We start from the raw sequence: 27,599 nt of genomic DNA, 5'->3' as shown, positions 1-27,599 counted from the left end.
GCCTGCTCTCCAGACACCGTGCCGAGAGGGCCTGCTCTCCATACACCGTGCCGAGAGGGCCTGCTCCTCTGCTGGCCTGCTCTCCAGACACCGTGCCGAGAGGGCCTGCTCCGCTGCTGGCCTGCTCTCCAGACACCGTGCCGAGAGGGCCTGCTCCGCTGCTGGCCTGCTCTCCAGACACCGTGCCGAGAGGGCCTGCTCTCCATACACCGTGCCGAGAGGGCCTGCTCTCCAGACACCGTGCCGAGAGGGCCTGCTCTCCAGACACCGTGCCGAGAGGGCCGTCTCCACTGCTGGCCTGCTCTCCAGACACCGTGCCGAGAGGGCCGTCTCCACTGCTGGCCTGCTCTCCAGACACCGTCACATGAGCCTGAAGCCATAGACTATTGCAAAACCTGTGTTTCTAAAAGTGAATTCAAACCTAAGGCATTTTGTTTAATTTAATTCTAAGTCAAAGCTTACATACTCAATTCATAGACTAATGAATTAATACAATGAAATGTTTTAAAATGCTGAGCACTTATTTTCCTGCCAGCCTAGTGTGATGCACTCCCAAATGCATAACAATGTATTTCTTTGTAGGCTATAGCATTGAAACAGGTTGGAATAACCCTAGAGTGTAAACTGTCATGGGTCAAAACATATTGATACAACAGTAGCTAAGATGGGGAGAAGTCTGTCCATAATAAAGCGCTACTCCTACAGGCCCCAGTTTCTACCTTCTTAACAGCACTATCAACAAGGCAGGTCCTACAGGCCCTAGTTTCTACCTTCTTAACAACACTACCAACAAGGCAGGTCCTACAGGTGCTAGTTTTGTCACACCTGGACTACTGTTCAGTCATGTGGTCAGGTGCCACAATGTTTCTCTCTCCCTATGTTCTCAGGTCTCCTCCCCATCCCAGGCCAGTGTCACACAGACATGAACACATTTCCTCTTTTTCCTATACAAACATGTAGAAGCATTTATCAAGCGATTAGCGAACAAGAAATTCTTGGCCTCACAATAAATTGGCCTCCTGAAATCTATTAATCATTCAATAGACCCCATTATTCTCCCAGAATGATAAATACACCATTTTAGTCCTAGCCTAGATTGGGTTAATTTAGTGTTTTCTTAGACAAAAACATGGTCTCTGATATCAACATTGTTTAGTGCATTTATGCTGGCTTGTGTGTTTGGCTGGTTAAGGGGTAGAAGAGTTGAGAAAGGAATGTCTGATAATCTCTAAGGGTTCTGGAAGGTTGTGTTCCAGAATGCTGGTGGAGATGGTTTAAAGATAACGGATTCTGATTCCATGGGTTTTCATTCCACCTGTCTATCAGGTAGGTGTAGCACTTGTATTTACTAGGGATCCCTCAACATGTTTTGAACATGACAGTTTACAACGTATTATTTGGTGTTATACATGTAGAGCAGAATTAGGCCGATAACCCGCTAATTATCCAAATCCAGAAAAGAGCCGTTAAATTCTACAACCACCTAAAAGGAAGCGATTCCCAAACCTTCCATAACAAAGCCATCACCTACAGAGAGATGAACCTGGAGAAGAGTCCCCTAACTAAGCAAGCTGGTCCTGGGGCTCTGTTCACAAACACAACCAACAGAGCCCCAGAACAGCAGCACAATTAGACCCAACCAAATCATGAGAAAACAAAAAGATAATTACTTGACACATTGGAAAGAATTAACAAAACAGAGTAAACTAGAATGCTATTTGGCCCTAAACAGAGAGTACAGTGGCAGAATACCTGACCACTGTGACCGACTCAAAGCTTTGACTATGTACCGACTCAGTGAGCATAGCCTTGCTATTGAGAAAGGCCGCCGTAGACAGACCTGGCTCTCAAGAGAAGACAGGCTATGTGCCCACTGCCCACAAAATGAGGTGGAAACTGAGCTGCACTTCCTAACCTTCTGTTCAAACGTATGACCAGAGAGACACATATTTCCCTCACATTACACAGATCCAAAGCAAAACAAAAACAAACAAAAAAATATATATTTATTGATAAAACAAATCCAATTTTGATAAACTCCCATATCTACTGGGTGAAATACCACAGTGTGACATCACTGCAGCAAGACTTGTGACCTGTTGCCACAAGGGCAACCAGTGGTCGTAAATACAACCAATATTTATGTTAATTTATTTTCCCTTTTGTACATCGTTACAACAATGTCTTTTCCTTCAGAGCTTTTGTGAGTTTAATGGTTTGTTTATTTTATTTTTGTTTACGATCTCATTCACTTGCTTTGGAAATGTAAACATATGTTGAATTGAGAGATGGAGGAGAGGTGAAAGAGCAACTGTGTGTGAATTTGATTACTGGTACATTGCCTCGAGGGGAGAGATGGGTAGAGGACTAGAGATAGAGAAGATGAAGGAAGAGCAAGAGAGGAGACTCCTCTACCTGTCTATGTAGTGAGTTAGTATCAGAACGGAGAGAAGAAGAGACTTACATTGCCCATGTACTCAGACAGCAGGTCCTGCAGAGCCTGACGGACAGAGTTGCACTCGGCCACGATGCGCTCGCGCCGGTCGTCGCGGGTACAGGACGAGTCGGCCATGAGGGCGGCGCCACTGATGATGCTCTCCAAGCGCTCCTCCAGAGACGGGCGGAAACGCTCCTCGCTAAACGCCAGGGGGTCCACGATGATCTGCTTCTGTTGAGTTAGAAAACAGAGCGAGAGTTAGAAAACAGCGCGAGAGAGAAAGACGAGATGGGCGAGAGAGACAGAAAGAGGGCGAGAGAGACAGAGAGGGCGAGAGAGACAGAGAGGGCGAGAGAGACAGAGAGGGCGAGAGAGACAGAGAGGGCGAGAGAGACAGAGAGGGCGAGAGAGACAGAGAGGGCGAGAGAGACAGAGAGGGCGAGAGAGACAGAGAGGGCGAGAGAGACAGAGAGGGCGAGAGAGACAGAGAGGGCGAGAGAGACAGAGAGGGCGAGAGAGACAGAGGGCGAGAGTTAGAAAACAGAGCGAGCGAGAAAGACGAGATGGGCGAGAGAGGACAGACCTAACTGTCTTTTCAAAGACCCAGAAGCCTCACAGACCAAGACCAAGAGAGACCGAGAGAGACAGAGACAGAGAGAGAGACAGAGAGACAGAGACAGAGAGAGAGACAGAGAGACAGAGAGAGAGAGAGAGACAGAGAGAGAGAGAGAGAGAGAGACAGAGAGACACAGAGAGAGAGACAGAGACACAGAGAGAGAGAGACAGAGAGACAGACACAGAGAGAGAGAGAGAGAGAGAGACAGAGAGACAGAGAGACAGAGAGACAGAGAGACAGAGAGACACAGAGAGAGAGAGAGAGAGAGAGAGAGAGAGAGAGAGCGAGAGAGCGAGAGAGCGAGAGAGCGAGAGAGCGAGAGAGCGAGAGAGCGAGAGAGCGAGAGAGCGAGAGAGCGAGAGAGCGAGAGAGCGAGAGAGCGCGAGAGAGAGAGAGAGAGAGAGAGAGAGAGAGAGAGAGAGAGAGAGAGGTCACATCTGTCTGACATGGAGAAGACAACTACAAAACAGCTACTGTGGTGGATGGGTTGAGTTTTCACCTCGCTATGTCCCATCCTACCCTGGAGGTCACAAGTACTGCTGCTGTTCTGTTCTACCTGAACTGCATCCCCTGTGTGTCCCATGTCTAAACCAATCCCTGATTAGAGGGGAAGAATAACATTTAAAATTAAAAAGCAGTGGAACTATTTATATGGTGCAATCTAGGGCTCCCGACCACCGAGTGACCCTGGGGCTCCCGACCACCGAGTGACCCTGGGGCTCCCGACCACCGAGTGACCCTGGGGCTCCCGACCACCGAGTGACCCTGGGGCTCCCGACCACCGAGTGACCCTGGGGCTCCCGACCACCGAGTGACCCTGGGGCTCCCGACCACCGAGTGACCCTGGGGCTCCCGACCACCGAGTGACCCTGGGGCTCCCGACCACCGAGTGACCCTGGGGCTCCCGACCACCGAGTGACCCTGGGGCTCCCGACCACCGAGTGACCCTGGGGCTCCCGACCACCGAGTGACCCAGAGGAGACCGGTTAAAGAAGGATTTTTAAGCTTTTTTTGTAGAGTCCATGCCCCGATGAAATGAGACTTCTGAAGGCACTGATCATTTTACCCGGAGTAGAAAGACAGACATAGCCAGAGCAAATGTACTAGCTATCAATAGTTGTCGTAGTGACATTCTATTGAAATGTTTACTTGCATAGTGGTGTCTCTCGTGAAGACGTGACTAGCTAGCTAGGTAAACAATGAAACATAATCCCAACTCATGACATTACTGGCTTGCATGAATGTGCAGGTTGCTGACCAACCAGATTGTGTTGGCAAGCTCAAAAAAGTTCACGTTCAAACGTCTCTCCTGTGAAGTACTGACCCGCAACATACGCCTAGTTTCCTAAAACAAGTCATTATATATATCCATTTTAAATGGAAATCAAATGCTTTATAAAGCACTTTTTACATCAGCAGATGTCAATATAGTCCTTACATACCATACTATAAATAGCAGCCTATTTATACGCTTACATCTGTAAATACTAACAAAATTGCTAAATTACAAGCCTAGTTGGTTTGCCACAGAAAAGAGAGCAACCATCTGTAGATACGAATACAATTGATAAATTACCAGCCTTGTTGGTTTAGTCATTGAAAATAACAGTAATCTTCCCGCTAGCCATGATTGGCTGAGATAATGAGTGGGCTGGACATGCCGAGAGATGAGTTCGGATTGGTCTGCCATGTAGCACGTTTCTGTCTATAATATGAGCTGGTCAGTATGTGTAGTTAATCCTTTCCAACGCAGCTTTTAATAAAGATATTACGTTGAGGATTCAGTGTTTTAGCAGGCTAATGTTTTCAAGAAACAAATCTTATAAACCAGGCCATCTTCAACCTCTCAACAAAACTAGCCCCTGTTCATCATTGCCAAGAATGTCAGCCTTTTTTTGTTTTTTTTGCAAGCTCTATTCTGAGCCAAGATTATGATTTGTTTAGTTTTTGGACTGTTAGGTTTGAATTTGTAAATGCTCTCCCCTTTCCCGGACGACCGAGGTTTGAAATCAGTGGAGTATGAGAGCCAAGGACAGAGTAAACACCCATCTCCGGATGTATAGTTACCACGTCCATATTTATTTTGGTATTATTATATTTTTGTACAGTAACGTTTCTAGTGCAGAGACTCAATAGGGAATTGCATAGGATCGTTAATGGAGGGAATACTGTATTAACACAGCTATCCCACGACCAAGTTTAAATGTTTAACATTTAACTGTCATTTTCCAATACAGTCTGTTACAAAGAGGCTATATCACATCAACAACTGATATGAGGGGAACATAAGAGGTTTCAGATTGTCGAGTGAGAGTGGACAGGAGTAATTTCAGTGCCAGACGAGTCTATGAATATCAACTCAGCGCAAAAAAAAAAAAAAAAAAAAAAGTTATTTTCGTTAAACTTAACATGAGTAAATATTTGTATGAACATAAGATTCAACAACTGAGACATAAACTGAACAGGTTCCTCAGACATGTGACTGACAGAAACGGAATAATGTGTCCCTGAACAAAGAGGGGGTCAAAATCAAAAGTAACAGTCAGTATCTGGTGTGGCCACCAGCTGCATTAAGTACTGCAGTGCATCTCCGCCTCACGGACTGCACCAGATTTGCCAGTTCTTGCTGTGAGATGTTACCTCACTCTTCCACCAAGGCACCTGCAAGTTCCCTGACATTTCTGGGGGGGGGGGGAACGGCCCTAGTCCTCACCCTCCGATCCAACAGGTCCCAGACGTGCTCAATGGGATTGAGATCTGAGCTCTTCGCTGGCCATGGCAGAACACTGACATTCCTGTCTTGCAGGAAATCACGCACAAAACCAGCAGTATGGCTGATTGAATTGTCATGCTGGAGGATCATGTCAGGATGAGCCTGCAGGAAGGGTACCTCATGAGGGAGGAGGATGTCTTCCCTGTAACACACAGCGTTGAGATTGCCTGCAATGACAACAAGCTCAGTCCGATGATGCTGTGACACACCGCCCCCAGACCATGACGGACCCTCCACCTCGGTCCCGCTCCAGAGTACAGGCCTCGGTAAATGCGAATCCGACCATCACCCCTGGTGAGACAAAACCGTGACTCGTCAGTGAAGAGCACTTTTTGCCAGTCCTGTCTGGTCCAGCAACGGTGGGTCTGTGCCCATAGGTGACGTTGTTGACGGTGATGTCTGGTAAGGACCTGCCATACAACAGGCCTACAACCCCTCAGTCCCTCTCAGCCTATTGCGGACAGTCTGAGCACTGGTGGAGGGATTGCGCGTTTCTGGTGTAACTCGGGCAGTTGTTGTTGCCATCCTGTACCTGTCCCGCAGGTGTGATGTTCAGATGTACCGATCCTGTGCAGGTGTTGTTACACGTGGTCTGCCACTGCGAGGACGATCAGCCGTCTGTCCTGTCTCCTTGTAGCTCTGTCTTAGGAGTCTCACAGTACGGACATTGAAATTTATTGCCATGGCCACATCTGCAGTCCTCATGCCTCCTTGCAGCATGCCTAAGGCACGTTCACGCAGATGAGCAGGGACCCTGGGTATATTTCTATTGGTGTTTTTCAGAGTCAGTAGAAAGACATCTTTAATGCCCTTAGTTTTAATATCTGACCTTAATTGCCTACCGTCTGTAAGCTGTTAGTGTCTTAACAACCGTTCCACAGGTGCATGTTCATTAATTGTTTATGGATCATTGAACAAGCATGGGAAACAGTGTTTAAACCCTTTACAATGAAGATCTGTGAAGTTATTTGGATTTTTACGAACTCTCTTTGAAAGACAGGGTCCTGAAAAAGGGACTTTTCTTTTTTTGCTGAGTTTATAACAGGGTGGGGGGGTACGTGTGATGTTATGGGGTCAGAGCTGCTCTGAGGAGGTGTGCGGTGGGGGGGGGGGGGGGGGGGGTACGTGTGATGTTATGGGGTCAGAGCTGTAAAAGCCTTGGGTGGCGAGTTGATACAATTCCAAGTCTGAGAGGTTAAAACCATATTCACTGTAAAATTCACACAATTACACCATTTATATATACCCCAAAATAACATGATTTTGTTAATGCCCGAGGGATTTTTCTTTAGGACATTAAACAAGCAACAATATCATATTGAGTCTGATCTAGCTAATGGTTCACCCATCAGGGTAAACAATGCAGAGGGCCAACCCCACGCTTCAGCCGTGTAGCCGCGATGCTGCATCAGGCCACAGGTGACCGCGCTTCAGCCGTGTAGCCGCGATGCTGCATCAGGCCACAGGTGACCGCGCTTCAGCCGTGTAGCTGCATCAGGCCACAGGTGACCGCGCTTCAGCCGTTTAACACGTCATCATTGAGTCGGGGATGGTTATATGATCGTTTTCCAAACAATAAGTCTAAATTAGATTTCATGGCTGGCTATAATATAAAAAGGTACCGGCCCACACTGCAAACAAAATAAAATCACCAACAATTGAAATTCTGCTCGCTTAAAACTTCTTAGGGATTTGATCCCTTTAGCGAGAGCAATTCGACAACATCCGCTGAAAAGGCAGAGCGCGAAATTAAATTTTTTTTTTTATAAATATTTCAACTTTCCTACATTCACAAGTGCAATACCCCAAATTAAAGCTTAACTTCTTATGGCTGCAGGGGCAGTATTGAGTAGCTTGGATGAAAAGGTGCCCATTGTAAACAGCCTGGTCCTCAGTCTCAGTTGCTAATATATGCATATTATTATTAGTATTGGATAGAAAACACTCTAAAGTTTCCAAAACTGTCAAAATATTGTCTGAGTATAACAGAACTGATAGTTTCAGGCTTTTATTTTGAAAAATGAGCCAGAACGATAACATCGCGTCAAGTGGTCACATGAGTTTTGCTCGCGCAACTGAGTTTGGACAGCCATTGCTTTTCCCTCTCGTACTTTGGTTAGCGCGTATAGTAAACAAATCCAAACTCACGAGGCGCAGGCAAGTCCAGGCGAAAGTTCAGACAAAAAGTTATATAACAGTTCATAGAAACATGTCAAACAATGTACAGAATCAATCTTTAGGATGTTTTTAACATAAATCTTCAATAATGTTGTTTCAAACTGGAGAATTCCTTTGTCTTTAGAAATGCAATGGAACGCAGCTACCTCTCACTGCCACGCACATGATCAGCTCATGGCCTTCTGCCAGACCTCTGGTTGAAACAGCTCTCATTCGCCCCCACTTCACAGTAGAATCCTAAAACAACGTTCTAAAGACTGTTGACATCTAGTGGGAGCCTTAGGAAGTGCAATATGACCCCATTTACACTGTATATTAGAAAGGCAATGGGTTGAAAAACTACAAACCTCAGATTTCCCACTTCCTGGTTGGATTTTTTCTCAGGTTTTTGGCTGCCATATGAGTTTTGTTATACTCACAGACATCATTCAAACAGTTTTAGAAACTTCCGAGTGTTTTCTATCCAAATCTACTAATAATATACTTATTTTAACTTCTGGGCCTAAGTAGCAGGCAGTTTACTCTGGGCACGCTTTTCATCCGAACGTGAAAATGCTGCCCCCTATCCAAAACAGGTCAACTTGCTTTCCTGTGATCTTGGCCCAGGCCAGTCATTTTCTCAATTCGGGCAAATAGTTTTTACTTGGCCATGAGATACGCCTGTTCTTCTATGTCGATCCAGAGAAAGAAGATAAATAAAAGAGCAGAGTGAGAGAAATAAATCATAACCGGTAACAAAACCCTTCCGTTAGCACCAGTTAAAAACAAACTATTCAGATGTTACAATTCCTGGTTTATTAGCTTAGCCCCCCCCCACGTCTGACCTCCTCCGTTTGAGTGCCACGTCGCCATGGCAACAGGCTCTCTCCCTCTCTCTCTCTGGGTGTGCAGTGTTCGTCTATGACTCACTCCCTGAAAAGTTGCCTCGGCAGTGCTTGAAATTAGGCACCTTGGCCCAGAGAGGGGGAAGTGGTCTGGAATGAAAATGCAGAGACGCTGTGATATTAAATAAGAAGAGAAAAAAAAAAAAAAAAAAACGGTACGGTCACCAGGAAATTACTGATGTACAAGATCTGCAGTGGTGCTGCTGTTGTTGTTGTTATGATGCTAATAACCCGCTGCTTCTGCTCTCATCTCACGTGTCCTCTTCATCTTTCATGTATCTGCCTCTCTCTCTCTCACACACACCATCTGTCTGTGTTATGGAGCCGCTGCACTTCCTCTCCTGAGCCGTTCTGACTGAGTAGAACCACAGCACCTCTGCTCCTCCTTCCCAGCTCCCTCCCCCACTCCTCCTCCTCCTCTTCTTCTCTGCAGGCTGAGAGACACCAGAGAATGACCCATCAATCAACCAGAGTCAGGTTAAGACCTGATGGAGTGGTATTGCCACTGACCAGCCTGCTAGCCACCAGAGGAGACCTGTTGGAGAACACTACTTTCTCATTGCCTTCTTTTCCTGGCAAATATAATGCAAGTAAGCATTTTTTTTTTTATTGTACAGTGTACACCAGGTATAGCATATGCAAAACAAAAACACAAGAGCTACCCCAAACAGTTGTGATATTACAGCCATGTCATGCTAATGGGGAGCTAACATAGCTGCCATAGAATGTTGTAATGACAATTCATGATAATGCAGAACCCATTGGCCCTACTCTAAATACATACAGTTGAAGTCGGAAGTTTACTTAGGTTGGAGTTAAAAACTTGTTTTTCAACCACTACACAAATGTCTTGTTTCTCTTGGGTAGGGTGCAGTATTTTGACGTCTGAATGAAAAGCGTTCCCAAAGTAAACTGCCTGTTACTCAGGCCAAGAAGCTAGGATGTGCATATACTTGGTTTGTGGATAGAAAACACTCTGTTTCTAAAACTGTTAGTGCCAACAGAAGATGATCATCAAGCGCATTTTTTTTATCGTTATTTCTGACTTGTGTCGCACCTGCCTGGTTGAAATATGATTATGTGTTTTTATGAGGGGCGCTGTCCTCAGATAATCGCATGGTTTGCTTTTGCTGTAAAGCCTTTTTTGAAATCTGACACGGCGGCTGGATTAACAAGTTAAGCTTTATTTTGATGTAGAACACATTTTCAAAAATGTTAAAAATTTGGATGTAGTATTTTTGAATTTCGCGCTCAGCAATTTCACTGGATGTTGGCCAGGTGGGACGCTACCTGTTGGCCAGGTGGGACGCTACCTGTTGGCCAGGTGGGACGCTACCTGTTGGCCAGGTGGGACGCTACCTGTTGGCCAGGTGGGACGCTACCTGTTAAGGTGAACAAAACTATAATTTTGGCAAGTTGTCAATGTCAGCACAAGAACTGTGTCAGGAGCTTCATGAAATGGGTTTCCATGAGCAGTCACACACACACACACAAGCCTAAGATCACCATGTGCAACGCCAAGCGTCGGCTGGAGTGGTGTAAATGTAATGTAATGTAAATGTAAATGTAATGTAATGTAATGTAATGTAATGTAAATGTAATGTAATGTAATGTAATGTAATGTAATGTAAATGTAATGTAATGTAATGTAAATGTTGTTGCCATTGGACTTTGGAGCAGTTGAAATGCGTTCTATGGAGTGATGAATACCGCTTCACCATCTGGGAGGCGGACGGACAAATCCGTGGAAGCCAGGAGAACGCCAACTGCCCGAATGCATAGTGCCAACTGTGGCCCCTTGAAGGGAAATCTTAACGCTACCCATCCTATTTGCGGGATAATTGTCATCAACAACCGCTGAATTGCAGAGAGCCACATTCAAATAATATTACTAAAAATATTTATATTCATGAAATCACAAGTGCAATATAGCAAAACATAGCTTAGCTTTTTGTTAATCCTCCAGCCGTGTCAGATTTTGAAAATATGCTTTACAGCGAAAGCAATCCAAGCGTTTGTGTAAGTTTATCCATGACTAGACAAAACACCTAGCATCACAGTAGCTTGATCACGAAAATCAGAAAAGCAATAAAATTAATCGCTTATCTTTGATGATCTTCGGATGTTTGCACTCACAAGACTCCCAGTTACACAATAAATGTTCCTTTTGTGCCATAAAGATTATTTTTATATCCAATATACCTCCGTTTGTTTGGCGCGTTATGTTCAGAAATCTACAGGCTCGAGCGGTCACGACAACAGACGAAAATTCCAAATAGTATCCGTAATGTCCACAGAAACATGTCAAACGTTTTTTATAATCAATCCTCAGGTTGTTTTTAAAATATATAATCGATAATATATCAACCAGCACCGTCTCTTTTTCAGTAGGAGAGGGAGAAACAATGGCTGCCCAAGCTCTGTTGTGCAAGCAAAACTCATGCGAACACCTGACACAATGTTATCTTTATAGCTCATTTTTCAAAATAAATGCCTGAAACTATGTCTAAAGACTGTTGACACATTGAGGAAGCGATAGGAAAAGGAATCCGGTTAATATCCCTTTAAATGGAGCGAGGGCAGGCGATGGAACATGGAGCTTTCAAAATAGAAGCCAGGAAGTGGTTTGATTTTCCTCAGGTTTCACCTGCAATATCAGTTCTGTTATACTCAGACAATATTTTGACAGTTTTGGAAACTTTAGCGTGTTTTCCTAATCTGTCAATTATGTGCATATTCTAGCATATGGGCCTGAGAAATAAGCCGTTTACATTGGGAACGTTATTTTTCCAAACATAAAAATTGTGCCCCCTATCTGAAAGAGGTTAACGTTATAGCATATAATGACATTGTAGACAATTCTGTGCTTCCAACTGTGTAAACAGCTTGGGGAAGGCCCTTTCCTGTTTCAGCATGACATAGAGCGTTGGTGGATAGAGCTTTGGGCTGGCAACCAAGGGTTGCTAGATCGAATCCCTGAACTAACAAAAGCTAAAAATCTGTCGTTCTGCTCCTGAACAAGGCAGAAAACCAACTGTTCCTATGCCGTCATTGTAAATAAGATTTTGTTCTTAACTGACTTGCCTAGTTAAATAAAAAGGTCAAATAAAAAATTAAATACTATGATCAATAATGTCAAGAGCCTGAAGTCTAACAATCTTAGCATCAATTTATCTTAGCCAATCAGTCATTTGTGTAAGTGCTGTGCTTGTTGAATGTCCTTCTATACAACTGTAATAAAAATCATAGCAATTTGTTTACTGTAAAATAGCATTGTATCTGGTCAAATTCATTTTTTCCCCCCAGAGGTTTACTAAGGGTTGGTAACAGGTTGATTGGTTATTTGAGCCAGTAAAGAGGGCTTTACTATTCTTCGGTAGGGGAATGACTTTCGCTTCTCTCCAGGCCTGAGGGCACACACTTTCTAGTAGGTTTACATAGAAGATACGGAAAATAGGAGGGGGCGATATCGTCTGCTATTATCCGCAGTAATTATCCATCCAGGTTGTCATTGTTGATACTTTTTTTTTTTTTTTTTACCTCTTCCACACTTATTTTAATGGAATTCAAAAATTGCTCATCTTTCATAATTTGGTCAGATAAACTAGGATGTGCAGTGTCAGCGTTTCTTGCTGGCATGTCATGGATATGTTAGCTAATCTTGCCAATGGAAAAACAAAAAGGATTTAAAGTAGTTGGCAATATCAGTGGGCTGATGTGATGAATGTGCCACCTGATTCAATGAATGATGGAGCGCAGTTTGCCTTGTTGCTCAAAATTGTATTGAAGGTGCTCCAAATCTTTTTACTATCATTCTTCGTGTCATTTATCTTTGTGTCATAGTGAAGTTTATTTTTTATTAAGTCACACGATTTCTTTAAATTTGCAGCAAGTTCGCCAGTTGGGCTGCCAGACTTATTTGCCATACCTTTGGCCTCATCCCACTCAACTTTCTTTTAAATTCCTCATCATTCCACGGGGATTTTCTTAAATGGGTGCATGTTTATTAGTAACTGGAGAAAGCAATTTCATAAATATGTTTAGTGCAGATTCTGGTTGCTCCTCATTACACACCAGAGACCAGCAAATACTCTATACATCATAAACATAGGAATCAATACGACACTTCTTGTTTGACCTTTTATACACTATATTATTAGGCTCCTCCTTTGGAACCTTGGTTTTCCTACATATGGCTACTATACGGTGATCACTACATCCAATGGATTCGGATACTGCTTTAAAAAGAACATATCTGCAGTGTTAGTTAATGGTGTGATCAATACATGTTGATGATTTCATTCCTGTGCCGTTTGTAAATACCCTGGTAGGTTGACTGATAACTAGTGCCTGTAACCTGTGAAGCTTTTTCTTGGAGCGGGCAGTTTGATATAAGCCAGTCAATATTATTATTATTATTATTTTTATTTTTTTTTAATCACCCAGAAAATATACTTCTGTTGATAACGCATATATTATCAAGCATTTTACACATGTTATCTAGATACTGACTGTTAGCACTTGGTTTATAGCAGCTTCCCACCAGAATGGGCTTTAGGTGAGGCAGATGAACCTGTAGCCATATTACTTCAACAGTATTTAGCATTAGATCGTCTCTAAACTTTACAGGAATGTGGTTCTGAATTATAAAACCAACACACCTCCAACTTTGGCATTTCTGTCTTTCATGTAGATGTTATAACCCTGTATTGCTATCACTGTATCAAAAAGTATATTATCTAAGTGAGTTTCAGAGGATGTCCGAATTTGAAAGTCACCTGTTACAAGCTAATTATTGATTTCATTAACCTTGTTTCTTAAGCTTCAAATGTTAAAAACACGTGGGATATTTTTTTTCTGGGATGCTTGATTATTTTTCTTGCTTTACTGGGAAGCTTAGCAGAGGTTGACATGCTCAAGTTATTTATATTAGTGCAGACGGCAGACTTCTTACTAGGGCACACCGCCTCAGGTTGTAGTACGCCGGTTCATAGGTCGCATGATTACTGCATTCAATAGCTGTAGGATCAGCAGAGGCATTCAGGGCCGTCAGAGGGACATGAAATAGGTTACGTACATTGTGTCTACCAACGCCCCTGGGATAATGTACATTTGCTGAAGCATTATGACGACTCAGCGACACAATGGTGGGGATTAACTGAGCTGTGCTTGGGTCATTGATAAGTCATTGTCTCAACGCAGCCTTATAATGCAGTGAAAGGATCCAGGAACCCAAATGATTTGTTTGGATCCCATCCTCCTTATAATATGAGCTTTATTTCCAGAAGGTATCAGAATTGTCAGTAATTGTTTCACCCACAGAGCTGCAATAGTCGGGTAGCCAGTTATGAAAGGCTACAAGTCTGCTGAAAATGTTCAATGCCACGATTTAGGAAGGGCAGAGGGCCAGATTATGGAGCTTCTGTTAGTGTAGTGACCCAATCAGTTCTTTTTAAAAATCCATCTTCAGCTGCTCTGAGAGCTGCCCTTCATAATGTCATTGAATCCCACATGAACTATGATACTCAATTTTCCTGAAGCGGACTTAAAACTGTTTGGGAGCACCTTATTGAAGTCCTGTACAGGAACACATATATACTCTAGAGAAGAAGAAAAAAAAAGCCATGCATGCACATGGGGTAAAATCATAGAGGATAACAAAGGCTGGGACTTATTTCCATTGTGGTCCTCATCTATATCTATCTATAAGAGGAAAATTAGTCTGTCCTAAATGGAATCCTTACATTTAGAATCCTTACATTTAGAATCCTTACATTTAGAATCCTTACATTTAGAATCCTTTCATTTAGAATCCTTTCATTTAGAATCCTTACATTTAGAATCTTTACATTTAGAATCCTTACATTTAGAATCTTTACATTTAGAATCCTTACATTTAGAATGCACTACTTTAGACCAGAACCTAGAACGGTTTCCTCTGCATTTTAGGACAACAGTCAAACTCCACTAGATTAAAATCCCAAATATTGAATAATCTATTGACCAAAAAAAATTTCAAAAAAAGTTAAGGTCGAAGTTGAGGCTTTGCACACTGTTCACGACCAAATTAACAATCCGGGATTTTGCCACCATCTGAAACACTGAGATCAAATCTTACAGGTTGGTTTTGGGGTCAGCAGTAGAGGCAGCATTAATCTGATCCAATCCTGGATTACAAGGCTTCCTGGACTGAATTCAATCAAACACACAGGATAACATGTCAACAGCTTTAAAGCCATATTTACAAACGGGGGAGAGAGAGCGAGAAAGAGAGGGGGGGAGAGAAAGAGGGAGCCTAAGAACAGAGAGCGAGAAAGAGAGGGGGGAGAGAAAGAGGGAGCCTAAGAACAGAGAGCGAGAAAGAGAGGGGGGAGAGAAAGAGGGAGCCTAAGAACAGAGAGCGAGAAAGAGAGGGGGGAGAGAAAGAGGGAGCCTAAGAACAGAGAGCGAGAAAGAGAGGGGGGAGAGAAAGAGGGAGCCTAAGAACAGAGAGCGAGAAAGAGGGGGGAGAGAAAGAGGGAGCCTAAGAACAGAGAGCGAGAAAGAGAGGGGGGAGAGAAAGAGGGAGCCTAAGAACAGAGAGCGAGAAAGAGAGGGGGGAGAGAAAGAGGGAGCCTAAGAACAGAGAGCGAGAAAGAGAGGGGGGAGAGAAAGAGGGAGCCTAAGAACAGAGAGCGAGAAAGAGAGGGGGGAGAGAAAGAGGGAGCCTAAGAACAGAGAGCGAGAAATAGAGGGGGGAGAGAAAGAGGGAGCCTAAGAACAGAGAGCGAGAAAGAAAGAGGCAAAAGATGGATACAAAGAAACACTTTTTTTTAAGAAATAGAAAAGTGAGGTGAGAGAAAAACTTGTTTTTCCCCACTTGGGCTGGGTTGCTACGGTGACAACATCCCCTCACATCTCTCCCTGACCTGCAGACACTACAGTGGGAACATCACCTCACAGGCTGGGGCCTGTTCCCTCCCTGCCTCCCACGTAGCACCCTAGTCCCTACATAGTGCACTACTTTTGACCACAGCCCTATGGGATTCTTTATGGGCCCGGGTCAAAAGTAGTGCACTATGTAGGGAATAGGGTGCAACTTGGGATGCTCTGTTCTGTTTTAGTTCTCAACGCAGCAGCAGGGGAAGAGGTGAGGCCAAGCTGACACCATTGAGGTATCAGGTCTTCCTGCTTTACAAACTTTGCATTTGTTTATGCAGTGCAGTCCAGTGTTATCAGATCAGTGCAGACCAAGGAAAGGAGATATGAGGGAAAAATGACTAGAGGACCCCATAGCTCAGAGGGGGAGAGGGCCCCCATAGCTCGGAGGTGGAGAGGGCCCCCATAGCTCGGAGGTGGAGAGGGCCCCCATAGCTCGGAGGTGGAGAGGGCCCCCATAGCTCGGAGGTGGAGAGGGCCCCCATAGCTCGGAGGTGGAGAGGGCCCCCATAGCCCCCCCCCCCCTCCAAACCCCATCCCTCCTAGACTTACATCAAAGTTGTTGAGAGCGTAGGCCAGCTCTCCTCCCCCAGCAGGGTGGTTGAAGGCAGCCTCATCCGAGGCTGTAGCCTGGGCAGCATTAGAGATGCCTGAGACTGCATGCTGAAGCTGCTTGTAGATCAGATCACGGTTCGCCTGGAGAATGGAATTAAATTCACGTTATTTACGGGGGAACTAAAGATATAAATAAAAATACAAAATCAACAAGATGCGTCTCTGAAGCGCTTCGAGATTCTGTATGTAATGTGCTATTGAAGTTAAATTATTATCATAAGCTCTTAAAAGCATTCATTAAAACAGTTTAAAACACACTTTTTTTTTTTTTACATTTAAAATATTATTAGGTCCCAAATAGGCACCCTATTCCCTTGATGTTGCGCACAAACGGCTTTTGGTCAACATCAGTTCACTATTAGTGAACAAGGTGCCATTTGGGATGCACCCGCTGTTCTATTCCAGACCTTGTATGCGGCCACGTCCGGGTGTTGAAGGCAGGCGCGGGAGGCGGTGTAGAGCATGGGGATGTTCCTCTGGAGAACACCGCGGGCAGCCGCCATCTGATCCTTATGGTGAACATCCTTCAACTCCTACAGAGACAGAGAGACAACGGTATCATTACACTATCTGGAAAACATCCTTTCAATAGCAAAGAATGCAGATGCAGCGGGGGGCAGGGGGGTGGAGACAAGGGGGGGGGGGGGGGGGGGGCAGGGGGGGGGGAGACAGGGGTGGGGGGAGACAGGGGTGGGTGGAGACACGGGGTGGGGGGAGACGCGGAGACAGGGGTGGGTGGAGACACGGGGTGGGGGGAGACACGGGGTGGGGGGCGGAGACGGGGGGGGGGACAGGGGGGCGTAGACAGGGGGGGCGGAGACAGGGGGGGGGGGCGGAGACAGGGTGGGGGGCGGAGACAGGGTGGGGGGCGGAGACAGGGTGGGGCGGAGACGGGGGGGGGGGGCGGAGACAGGGGGGGGGGGCGGTGGGGGGGAGACAGGGTGGGGGGGCGGAGACAGGGGGGTGGGGGGCGGAGACACGGGGTGGGGGGAGGTGGGGGGGAGACAGGGTGGGGGGGGGCGGAGACAGGGGGTGGGGGGAGGTGGGGGGGAGACAGGGTGGGGGGGGGCGGAGACAGGGGGGTGGGGGGCGGAGACAGGGGGGTGGGGGCGGAGACACGGGGTGGGGCCGGAGACACGGGGTGGGGCGGAGACACGGGGTGGGGGGAGACACGGGGTGGGGGGAGGTGGGGGGGAGACAGGGTGGGGGGGGGGCGGAGACAGGGTGGGGGGGGGAGGTGGGGGGGAGACAGGGTGGGGGGGGGGGGGCGGAGACAGGGGGGTGGGGGGCGGAGACAGGGGGGTGGGGGCGGAGACAGGGGGGTGGGGGCGGAGACACGGGGTGGGGGCGGAGACACGGGGTGGGGCGGAGACACGGGGTGGGGGCGGAGACACGGGGTGGGGCGGAGACACGGGGTGGGGCGGAGACACGGGGTGGGGGGAGACACGGGGTGGGGGGAGACACGGGGTGGGGGGAGACACGGGGTGGGGGGAGACAAGCACCGGGGGAGGTGGGGTGGGGGGAGACAGGCACCGGGGGAGGTGGGGTGGGGGGGAGACAGGGGGGGGGCCGGAGACACGGGGGGGGCGGAGACAGGGGGGGGCGGAGACAGGGGGGGGGCGGAGACAGGGGGGGGGCGGAGACACGGGGTGGGGGGAGACAGGCACCGGGGGAGGTGGGGTGGGGGGAGACAGGCACCGGGGGAGGTGGGGTGGGGGGGAGACAGGCACCGGGGGAGGTGGGGTGGGGGGAGACAGGCTCCGGGGGACAGGCACTTTGGATTCAAGACCGTCAAGTGCTGCCCTCATGTACACAATTATGACAGAGCTGCTCTGTCTGAGCGACCTAGATTCTCCCCTGTGGTGATAAAGCGCAGTCATAATCAGGCCATTCCAATAAGCCCTGCAGCTTTAACACATAGCTCTTACTACTGGCTCCAGTGTTCGTTTTTATAGAAGAGCCAGGGAGACCGCACAGGCTCCTGCCTCCCAAATTACAATATTCCCTATATGTTGTACTATAGGCCCTAGTCAAAAGTGCACTCATATATATATAGGGAATACAGTGCCATTTACAAGGTAGAATCAACTGATGCCTTATTATAAAGGAAATCAACATTGGCCAAGGCCTCACACACACGATCGTATGGCATGACGTTTACATTGCAGTCTACTAAAAAACAGGAAGAGACATATTTATTTACAACCTGGTTGTTTGGTACTAAACCAAATCTAAAAATTAAAAAAAATCACAAGACTGGAAATACAAATAGGAAAATAAAACATTAGACCCAAAACAATAGCATGTGAGATATAACGAGCAGATTCTTCTCCTATACTCTGTGTGTGTGTGTGTGTGTGTGTGTGTGTGTGTGTGTGTGTGTGTGTGTGTGTGTCCTACCTGAACAGTCTAGTGATACTGCTCGTCCCTTTAACTCAGTGACGTCACCAGCGAAACTCATCATGAAATATGAAATGCCTTGACAGTCCCCATCTCTCCATAATGGATCTGGTCACCCTGTGCTGCCTGCAATACATCTTTTCACTCCCTTACCTCTGGGGGTTGTTTGTTTTTTTTAACAGCTGAAATGTACAGACATTGTCCTTATTTTTTACACCTTAAAAATTGTAACAACCTGTTACATTCTGAAAATTGGTCGCCGTAGCTTTAAATCTGTTTTTTTCTTTTTTCCCTCTTGCTTGACTGCACTGAGCTACTGAGTTCCAGGCAAGCAGCATCTCCCCAGGTGATTACTAACATTCAGTCCATTTCCATAATATTGATCAAATGAAGCCAGGTTAATAATTAACTATTAGGCAACTGTATTACGTAGCTAGTGTTAGCCCAAGAGCTCCTGATCTAGCTATGGTTCAAGAAAAAAAAAAAATCCACTTTCAGCTAGACAGCACGTTTACAAAGATTTGTAGAACTAACCGGAAGATAGCCTGTCGTTTCCAAAGGGAACAACATTGGTCAATGGTGGGCAGAGCCAAGCAGGAACTAGCAAGATCCGACTGGAGCAGTCTAGCATTCATTTGCATATTTCCGTTAGGAAACACCTACTCGGCAGCAATAACTATATTTGCCTTTCTACTCCTAAACAGTGTTATATATTTTCTAAACTTTGGCAAAGGGCAAAGTCTACAAAACTTAATTCGTAGCAGATTCTAGTTTTGGGAAAATAAAACGGTATTGAGATTAAATGTTTGGTCAATGAGAAAATTCGCGGAATGCCGGACAAAAATCCATGTCACGCCATCTTCTCTCAATGCCGGGCCACTGGGCTTCCTCTTACTACCATATTTGCAAGCATCAAGCCGGGCCACTGGGCTTCCTCCCACTACCATATTTGGAAGCATCAAGCCGGGCCACTGGGCTTCCTCCCACTACCATATTTGGAAGCATCAAGCCGGGCCACTGGGCTTCCTCTCACTACCATATTTGGAAGCATCAAGCCGGGCCACTGGGCTTCCTCTCACTACCATATTTGGAAGCATCAAGCCGGGCCACTGGGCTTCCTCTCACTACCATATTTGGAAGCGTCAAGCGAACGCGTCACATTTACACACGAGGTGAAATATCTGTCTCGTCGTTCTGTGACGTTTACGTGAGGATGCAGAAATGTTGTTCAGCTAGCCTGCTAGCAGCCTATATTATAATATGAAAGACACTAACATTACTGTACTTTTATATTCGTATGGGGGGGGGGGGGGATAAAAGTTAATTATCGACATGCTAACGGGTAGCTTGAACATGTTAAAAAAAGGGAAAGGGGGGGGGGATACCTAGTCAGTTGTACAACAATGCATTTAACTGAAATGAGTCTTCCACATTTAAACCCCTCTGAATCTGAGAGGTGCGGTCGACTGCCTTAATCAACAGCCACGTCTTCAGCGCCTGGGCAACAGTGGGTTAACCGTCTTAACGCTAATCACTAGGCTACCTGCCTTAGCATTTGTTAGCTAGCCAGCAAGGGTTAGATGTGTATAGTCAGCTAAAATAAACATGTTGTGTCTGTTTGTGGATTGTTTAATTATTCAATATGTTTTAAAAAGTAGCTTGGATTGTTAAATAGCTTATGCTTACTGGCTACTGTGATATTTACGGTCAATTTGAGCTGCGGACCAAGAATGTCGCGTCGCCAGCCACAACAAAAGACAAGGCACGGATGAAAAGAAGAAAATCACCTTCGCCACTCTACTCCTCAGACTCCATATCTCGTAGTGTAGATGGGGCATCAGTAGGGTTGCTTAACTACTAACATCCATCTCCCATGTCTCTCCCTCCAGTCTCCTACTTCCCATCACCTACCCTTCATAGCCCTTCACCCACCCCAACTGTCAGCTCCCTCTCCAGCCCAGACACCTCCCTTAGAACAGACCTGACTGCTGTCTCCTTGGCAGCCATCTCACTCCCACCTGCTGTCTCTTGGCAGCCATCTCAATCCCAACCTCCCCCAGCCAGACAGTCCAGTACATACCTGCTGTCTCTTGGCAGCCATCTCACTCCCAACAATGCTCCCTGTCCCTCTCCATCAGACAGTCCAGTACATACCTGCTGTCTCCTTGGCAGCCATCTCACTCCCAACCATGCTCCCTGTCCCTCTCCATCAGACAGTCCAGTACATACCTGCTGTCTCCTTGGCAGCCATCTCACTCCCAACCATGCTCCCTGTCCCTCTCCACCAGACAGTCCAGTACATACCTGCTGTCTCTTGGCAGCCATCTCACTCCCAACCTCCCCCAGCCAGACAGTCCAGTACATACCTGCTGTCTCTTGGCAGCCATCTCACTCCCAACCATGCTCCCTGTCCCTCTCCATCAGACAGTCTAGTACATACCTGCTGTCTCTTGGCAGCCATCTCACTCCCAACCATGCTCCCTGTCCCTCTCCACCAGACAGTCCAGTACATACCTGCTGTCCCTTGGCAGCCATCTCACTCCCAACCTCCCCCAGCCAGACAGTCCAGTACATACCTGCTGTCTCTTGGCAGCCATCATGTTGAGTTTGTCCACCTCTGGTTTCAGGGCCTTGTACTGTATGCCCAGGTCCTGCTCTGTTCCAGCGTTACGCACCTTCACCAGGTTCTCCTCCACCTAGAGGGGTCACAGAGGAAGACACGGTTTAGTTAGGGAACGTAGGCAGAGGTATCCCCAAAGAATGTAAGAGAGGCGTTGTGGACTGGGGAATTGGAGAAATTCACAGAGAGATGCTGGAAAGATTAGCACTGAGACAGTTGGATACAAGAAAACTCTCGTTATTTGATAACGTCAGCGGTAGGTTTGGAATGACGACGGAAATTAAGTCTGGATAACAGCACGATGAAGATTCAGGTTCAACAGCTTCTCGTATTCAGATCCTGTCCCAAATACACACCATCCGGTCCCAAATAAACACCATCACCAACATAGTGCACTACTTCGACCAGGGCCCATAGGTTTGTGCTCTCTAGGCCATAGGGCTCTGGCCAAAAAGTAGTACATTATATGGTAACGGGTGCCATTTGGGACCAAGGCAAAATCTTTGCTAGGAAGGTTATTCTTTTCTGTGAGTTAACACAGTCAACATGCCTCTCTCCACTCAACAGTCCATTAAAGACCAGCGCTTAGACTACAGTATGTGGTAAATGATTAATTTGCTACCTAGCTGTTACCACAGAAAAACAGTTTGCACTCAATCTTTACCATCAAAAAGTACACACTAGCTATATCAGCGCAAAGTGCAAAATGAATACAATATGCCTAGTGTTCAGGATGAGCTTTGGTAATACTGCAAAGGTAAAAAGGGCACATTTATGGAGGGAATTGAGCAGAAGTTATTTAAAAAAGGTTAAATAAATATATATATATAAAGCTTCCTGAAATGAAAGTATGTGGACACCTGCTCGTCAAACATCTCATTCCAAAAAAACATGGGCATTAATATGGAGTTGGTCCCCCCCTTTGCTGCTATAAACAGCCTCCACTCTTCTGGGAAGACGTTCCACTAGATGTTGGAACATTGCTGTGTTCACTAATGCTCTTGTGGCTGAATGAAGTCGGGTCGATTAGGCCTGGCTCGCAGTACCCGTTAAAATTCATCCCAAAGGTGTTCAATGGAGTTGAGGTCAGGGCTCTGTGCAGGCCAGTCAAGTTCTTCCATACCGATCGACAAAACCATTTTTGTATGGACCTCGCTTTGTGCACGGGGCATTGTCATGCTGAAACAGGAAAGGCCCTTCCAACTGTTGCCACAAAGTTGGAAGTACAGAATCATCTAGAATGTCACTATAATATACTGTAGCGTTAAGATTCCCTTCACTGTAACTAAGGGGCCTAGCTTGAACCATGACAGGTCCAGACCATTATTCCTCCACCAAACATTAGTTGGCACTTTTGATTGGGGCAGGTAGCGTTCTCCTGGCATCCGCCAAACCCAGATTAGTCTGTCGGACTGCCAGATGGTGAAACGTGACTCGTCACTCCAGAGAGCTCGTTTCCACTGTTCCAGAGTCCAATGGTGGCGAGCTTTACACCACTCCAGCCGAAACTTGGCATTGTGATCTTAGGCTTGTGTGCTGCTGCTCAGCCATGGAAACACATCTCCTGAAGCTCTCGAAAAAAACAGTTGACGCACATGGTGACCTTACGCCTTCGATCAAAAAAACAGCATCGTTGCATTTTGGTAAACCAGAAGTACATACATTTCCAAAGGGCCGCCGAGGTAGCCGCAGTGCGTTCTGTGTGGTGCTGTGTTGGATTTAGCGAACGTATACATCAAACTATGCGTAGAATGTTTGACAGAAATGGTGAACGTTGGAACTTTTATTGTATACATATCCAGATGATGATGCGTACTATTTTGTGCAATGGCGCTGTAGGCGTGATCGAGGCATTAGGTTTGACACTGTGCACGGTGATCTAAGGCTTGTATGCGGCTGCTCGGCCATGGAAACCCATTTCAAGATCCCGGCGAACAGTTCTGGGGCTGACGTTGCTTCCAGAGGCAGTTTGGAACTCTGTAGTGAGGGTTACAACCCGAAGACGGGCAATTTTTTTACGCGCTTCAGCACTCGGCCGTCCTGTTCAGTAAGCTTGCGTGTCCTGCCACTTCGTGGCTGAGCCGTTGTTGCTCCTAGACGTTTCCACTTCACAATAACAGCACTTATAGTTGACCGAGGCAAGCTCTAGCAGGGCAGAAATGTAACAAACTGACTTGATGGAAAAGTGGCATGCATGGCTGTGTGCTCAAGAAAATAGCCCCAAGGTACACTTTATATACACACACAAAGTTAAGTTACATATCACCTCATAGGGACTCGTCAAAAGCACTGTATAGGGAACAGGGTGTGATTCAGGGCTTACCTGTAGTCAAACTGAGTGAGAACACTAACCCCCATCAAACTAATGCCTAAGGGGTCGGACCATATTCAGTCATCCACAGAGAACTGGTGAAAGATTAAAAATGGAGATGACATCACGGGCCAAGTCACAGTAACGATCTCCTAGAGGCCTAGAGACTAGCTTTAGTCTATATTATCGAGGCCCGAGGCTAGGTTAGCTGTATTTCTCCAGTAGCATCTCCTACAGAGGTAGATTAGCCGGGCCTGAGGCTAACTGTAGATTAGCCGGGCCTGAGGCAGCTATGCCTTAGCTATAACTGAGGATGCCCATATATGTTACTTATGACCAAGGGTAACAGGTGTAGGTCTGCACAGTTCCCTCTCCCACATGGAAAAACAAGACCAAATCAGATGGAACTAAACTTGGCAACAAACAAAAAAATAATTCCTTTTTCAGGACCCTGTCTTTCAAAAATAATTAGTAAAAAATCCAAATAACTTCACAGATCTTCATTGAAAAGGGTTTAAACACTGTTTCCCGTGCTTGTTCAATGAACCATAAACAATGAATGAACATGCACCTGTGGAACGGTCGTTAAGACACTAACAGCTTACAGACGGTAGGCAAATAAGGTCAGTTATATGACCACAGTTAGGACACTAAAGAGGTCTTTCTACTGACTCTGAAGAACACCAAAAGAAAGATGCCCAGGGTCCCTGCTCATCTGCGTGAACGTGCCTTAGGCATGCTGCAAGGAGGCATGAGGACTGCAGATGTGGCCAGGGCAATAAATTGCAATGTCCGTACTGTGAGACGCCTAAGACAGCGCTACAGGGAGACAGGACGGACAGTTGATCGTCCTCGCAGTGGCAGACCACATGTAACACCTGCACAGGATCGGTACATCCGAACTTCATACCTGCAGGACAAGTACAGGATGGCAACAACTGCCCGAGTTACACCAGGAACGCACAATCACTCCATCAGTGCTCAGACTATCCGCAATAGGCTGAGAGAGGCTGAGGGCTTGTAGGCCTGTTGTAAGGCAGGTCCCCACCAGACATCACCAGCAACAACGTCACCTATGGTCACAGACCCACCGTTGCTGGACCAGACAGGACTGGCAAAAGGTGCTCTTCACTGACGAGTGACGGTTTTGTCTCACCAGGGGTGATGGTCAGATTTGCGTTTATTGTCGAAGGAATGAGTGTTACACCGAGGCCTGTACTCTGGAGCGGGATTGATTTGGAGTTGGAGGGTCCGTCATGGTCTGTGGCGGTGTGTCACAGTATCATCGGACTGAGCTTGTCGTCGTTGCAGGCAATCTCAACGCTGTGCGTTAGAGGGAAGACATCCTCCTCCCTCATGTGATACCCTTCCTGCAGGCTCATACTGACATGACCCTCCAGCATGACAATGCCACCAGCCATGTTGCTGGTTTTGTGCGTGATTTCCTGCAAGACAGGAATGTCAATGTTCTGCCATGGCCAGCGAACAGACCAGATCTCAATCCCATTGAGCACATCTGGGACCTGTTGGATCGGAGGGTGAGGGCTAGGGCCATTCCCCCAAGAAATGTCCGGGAACTTGCAGGTGCTTTGGTGGAAGAGTGAGGTAACATCTCACAGCAAGAACTGGCAAATCAGGTACAGTCCGTGAGGAGTAGATGTTGCAGTACTTATGCAGCTGGTGGCCACACCAGATACTGACTGTTACTTTTGATTTTGACCCCCCCTTTGTTCAGGGACACATTATTCCATTTATGTTAGTCACATGTCTGTGGAACTTGTTCAGTTTATGTCTCAGTTGAATCTTATGTTCATACAAATATTTACACATGTTAAGTTTAATGAAAATAAACCATTTCTTTTTTTGCTGACTTTACATATCCTGGAGTAAACATTGAACATCTCAGGATTCAGGAACACTGTCAATTTATATGATTCTATAATCCACCCAGCGAATGCCCGTACAGTATCCATATATAGCATCCCAAATGGCAGCCTATTCACAATGGGCCTTGGTCAAAAAGCAGTGCTCTACATAGGGTGTCATTTGGGACTCTGTTGTATCTGGAATGCAGAAAGAGCAATGATGTCAGGTCTCCTGCAGTTGGCTGGCAACACCAGGGTGGCCAGTGTCCAGAGAATGCCAGGGCTGACTGCCCTCAAGAAACTTCGATATAGCTGGAGCACTGACTCAGTCTGGATGGGTCCTAAAAATTGCACCCGTTGCCCTATACAGGGCCCCATGTAGAATAGGCACTACATAGGACATAGGATTGCCATTCCGGATACGGTCCCTGGTCAAAAGTAGTGCACTACATAGGGAAAAGGTTGCCGTTTGGGACACAATACAAGTATCTGGAAGGCACTAACCCTGTGAAGTGGTGGGTTATAAACAGAGGCATGATAAGATAACATTGAGTTGTTCAACTTTAAGAGACAGTATGGGAAGTAGAACACAGGGTGGGGCTTAGCCCACAATGCAATAGCACACACAGCTGTGGAAGCTTCCTCACCTCAAGAGTAGAAAGTGTTTTTCTATCAAATCTCTTTCTTAGTTCCGCAGTAAATCATTTCTGTAGAGGCCCATGCACGTATTCATGAAGTGTCTCACAGTAAAGAGTGTTGATCTAGATGTCAATATAATTACTGATGATCATTTAAATTATCTTAAAACTGATTCTAGATCTTCACCCGGAGGATCCGAGACAATAAATACAAGGTAATTTCCTTTTCAACCTGCTGTCCTGTCTGAGCTTGAAGAAATGACAGACGTCTTCCATTTTACAACCTAGCTATAAAAATAAACAAAAATTAACGTGACTCCATTTCATCGTTGACGTTTGACACAATGACTTCACTGTCTGGCTGTGTAATTAGAATCAGAACAGTTTACAGTAGTGAACGGAAAGGTTAGAAAACATATGGCTACATCCCAAATGGCACCCTGGGCCTTGGTCGAAAGTAGTGCACTACCCCTATGGGTCCCTGGTCAACAGTATTGCACTAACCCTATGGGTCCCTGGTCAACAGTAGTGCACTAACCCTATGGGTCCCTGGTCAAAAGTAGTGCACTACCCCTATGGGGCCCTGGTCGAAAGTAGTGTACTACCCCTATGGGGCCCTGGTCGAAAGTAGTGTACTACCCCTATGGGGCCCTGGTCGAAAGTAGTGCACTACCCCTATGGGGCCCTGGTCTAAAGTAGTGTACTACCCCTATGGGGCCCTGGTCTAAAGTAAATAGATAGGGTGCCTACAGAGGACTAAGATGATAAACAGCCAAGTCTCTTGACTGCAGGTGAAAGGCCTCCTTGTGGTCAGGATTTAGTTTCATTCATTCACAGCAATAATGAACTGAAGTTAAAGGACGGACAAAACACAGAAGACCTTGTTTGAAACCTTTAGCCAAGATACCAGAACGTTAGTTTGAGTCAAACTATTGATCTAGGAAAAACAGTGGAATAGGTAGACGTGCAGCTGGACTTAAGGTTATTTACTTATTCGTATTTTCTTGATAAAATAAATAAAATAAAGAATGTCTAAGTAATTCATAAGCTAGTTAAATAGTTTTCCCTTCAGCTATGTGGAACTTCTGTCATATCTACAAGAGCCCACTTAAGTCTGTGTGTGTGTGTGTGTGTGTGTGTGTGTGTGTGTCTCATAATAAGCTACCTCAAAGCCAGAGAGACGGTTTAATGCTGTAAGGTACAGTTGAAGTCAGAAGTTTACATACACTTAGGTTGGAGTCATTAAAACTCGTTTTTCAACCACTACACACATTTCTTGTTAACAAACTATAGTTTTGGCAAGTCGGTTAGGATATCTACTTTGTGTATTGACAAGTAATTTAT

At 46.1% G+C, this 27,599-nt stretch overlaps 1 protein-coding gene across 3 annotated transcripts in view; it reads right to left on the bottom strand.

The window, feature by feature from the left end:
• Positions 1-27,599, bottom strand: part of LOC139390616 (catenin alpha-1) — a 234,889-nt gene that overhangs the window by 178,765 nt on the left and 28,525 nt on the right. For 2 of the 3 annotated variants that reach the window (XM_071137860.1, XM_071137862.1), the window contains exons 5-8: positions 21,398-21,517; positions 16,829-16,954; positions 16,359-16,502; positions 2,465-2,668 (exon numbers count right to left, since the gene is read on the bottom strand). In XM_071137860.1, the coding sequence (XP_070993961.1) occupies positions 2,465-2,668; positions 16,359-16,502; positions 16,829-16,954; positions 21,398-21,517 (594 nt within the window). Of the gene's footprint in view, positions 1-2,464; positions 2,669-16,358; positions 16,503-16,828; positions 16,955-20,839; positions 20,856-21,397; positions 21,518-27,599 lie in introns of those variants that run through there. The other variant, XM_071137863.1, reaches the window with a different exon arrangement.

The sequence above is a fragment of the Oncorhynchus clarkii genome, chromosome 31 (assembly GCF_045791955.1).
Source record: "Oncorhynchus clarkii lewisi isolate Uvic-CL-2024 chromosome 31, UVic_Ocla_1.0, whole genome shotgun sequence".
Lineage (NCBI taxonomy): Eukaryota > Metazoa > Chordata > Actinopteri > Salmoniformes > Salmonidae > Oncorhynchus > Oncorhynchus clarkii.
Note: the sequence above shows the minus strand (reverse complement) of the source record. Positions and strands in the feature narration are given on the sequence as shown.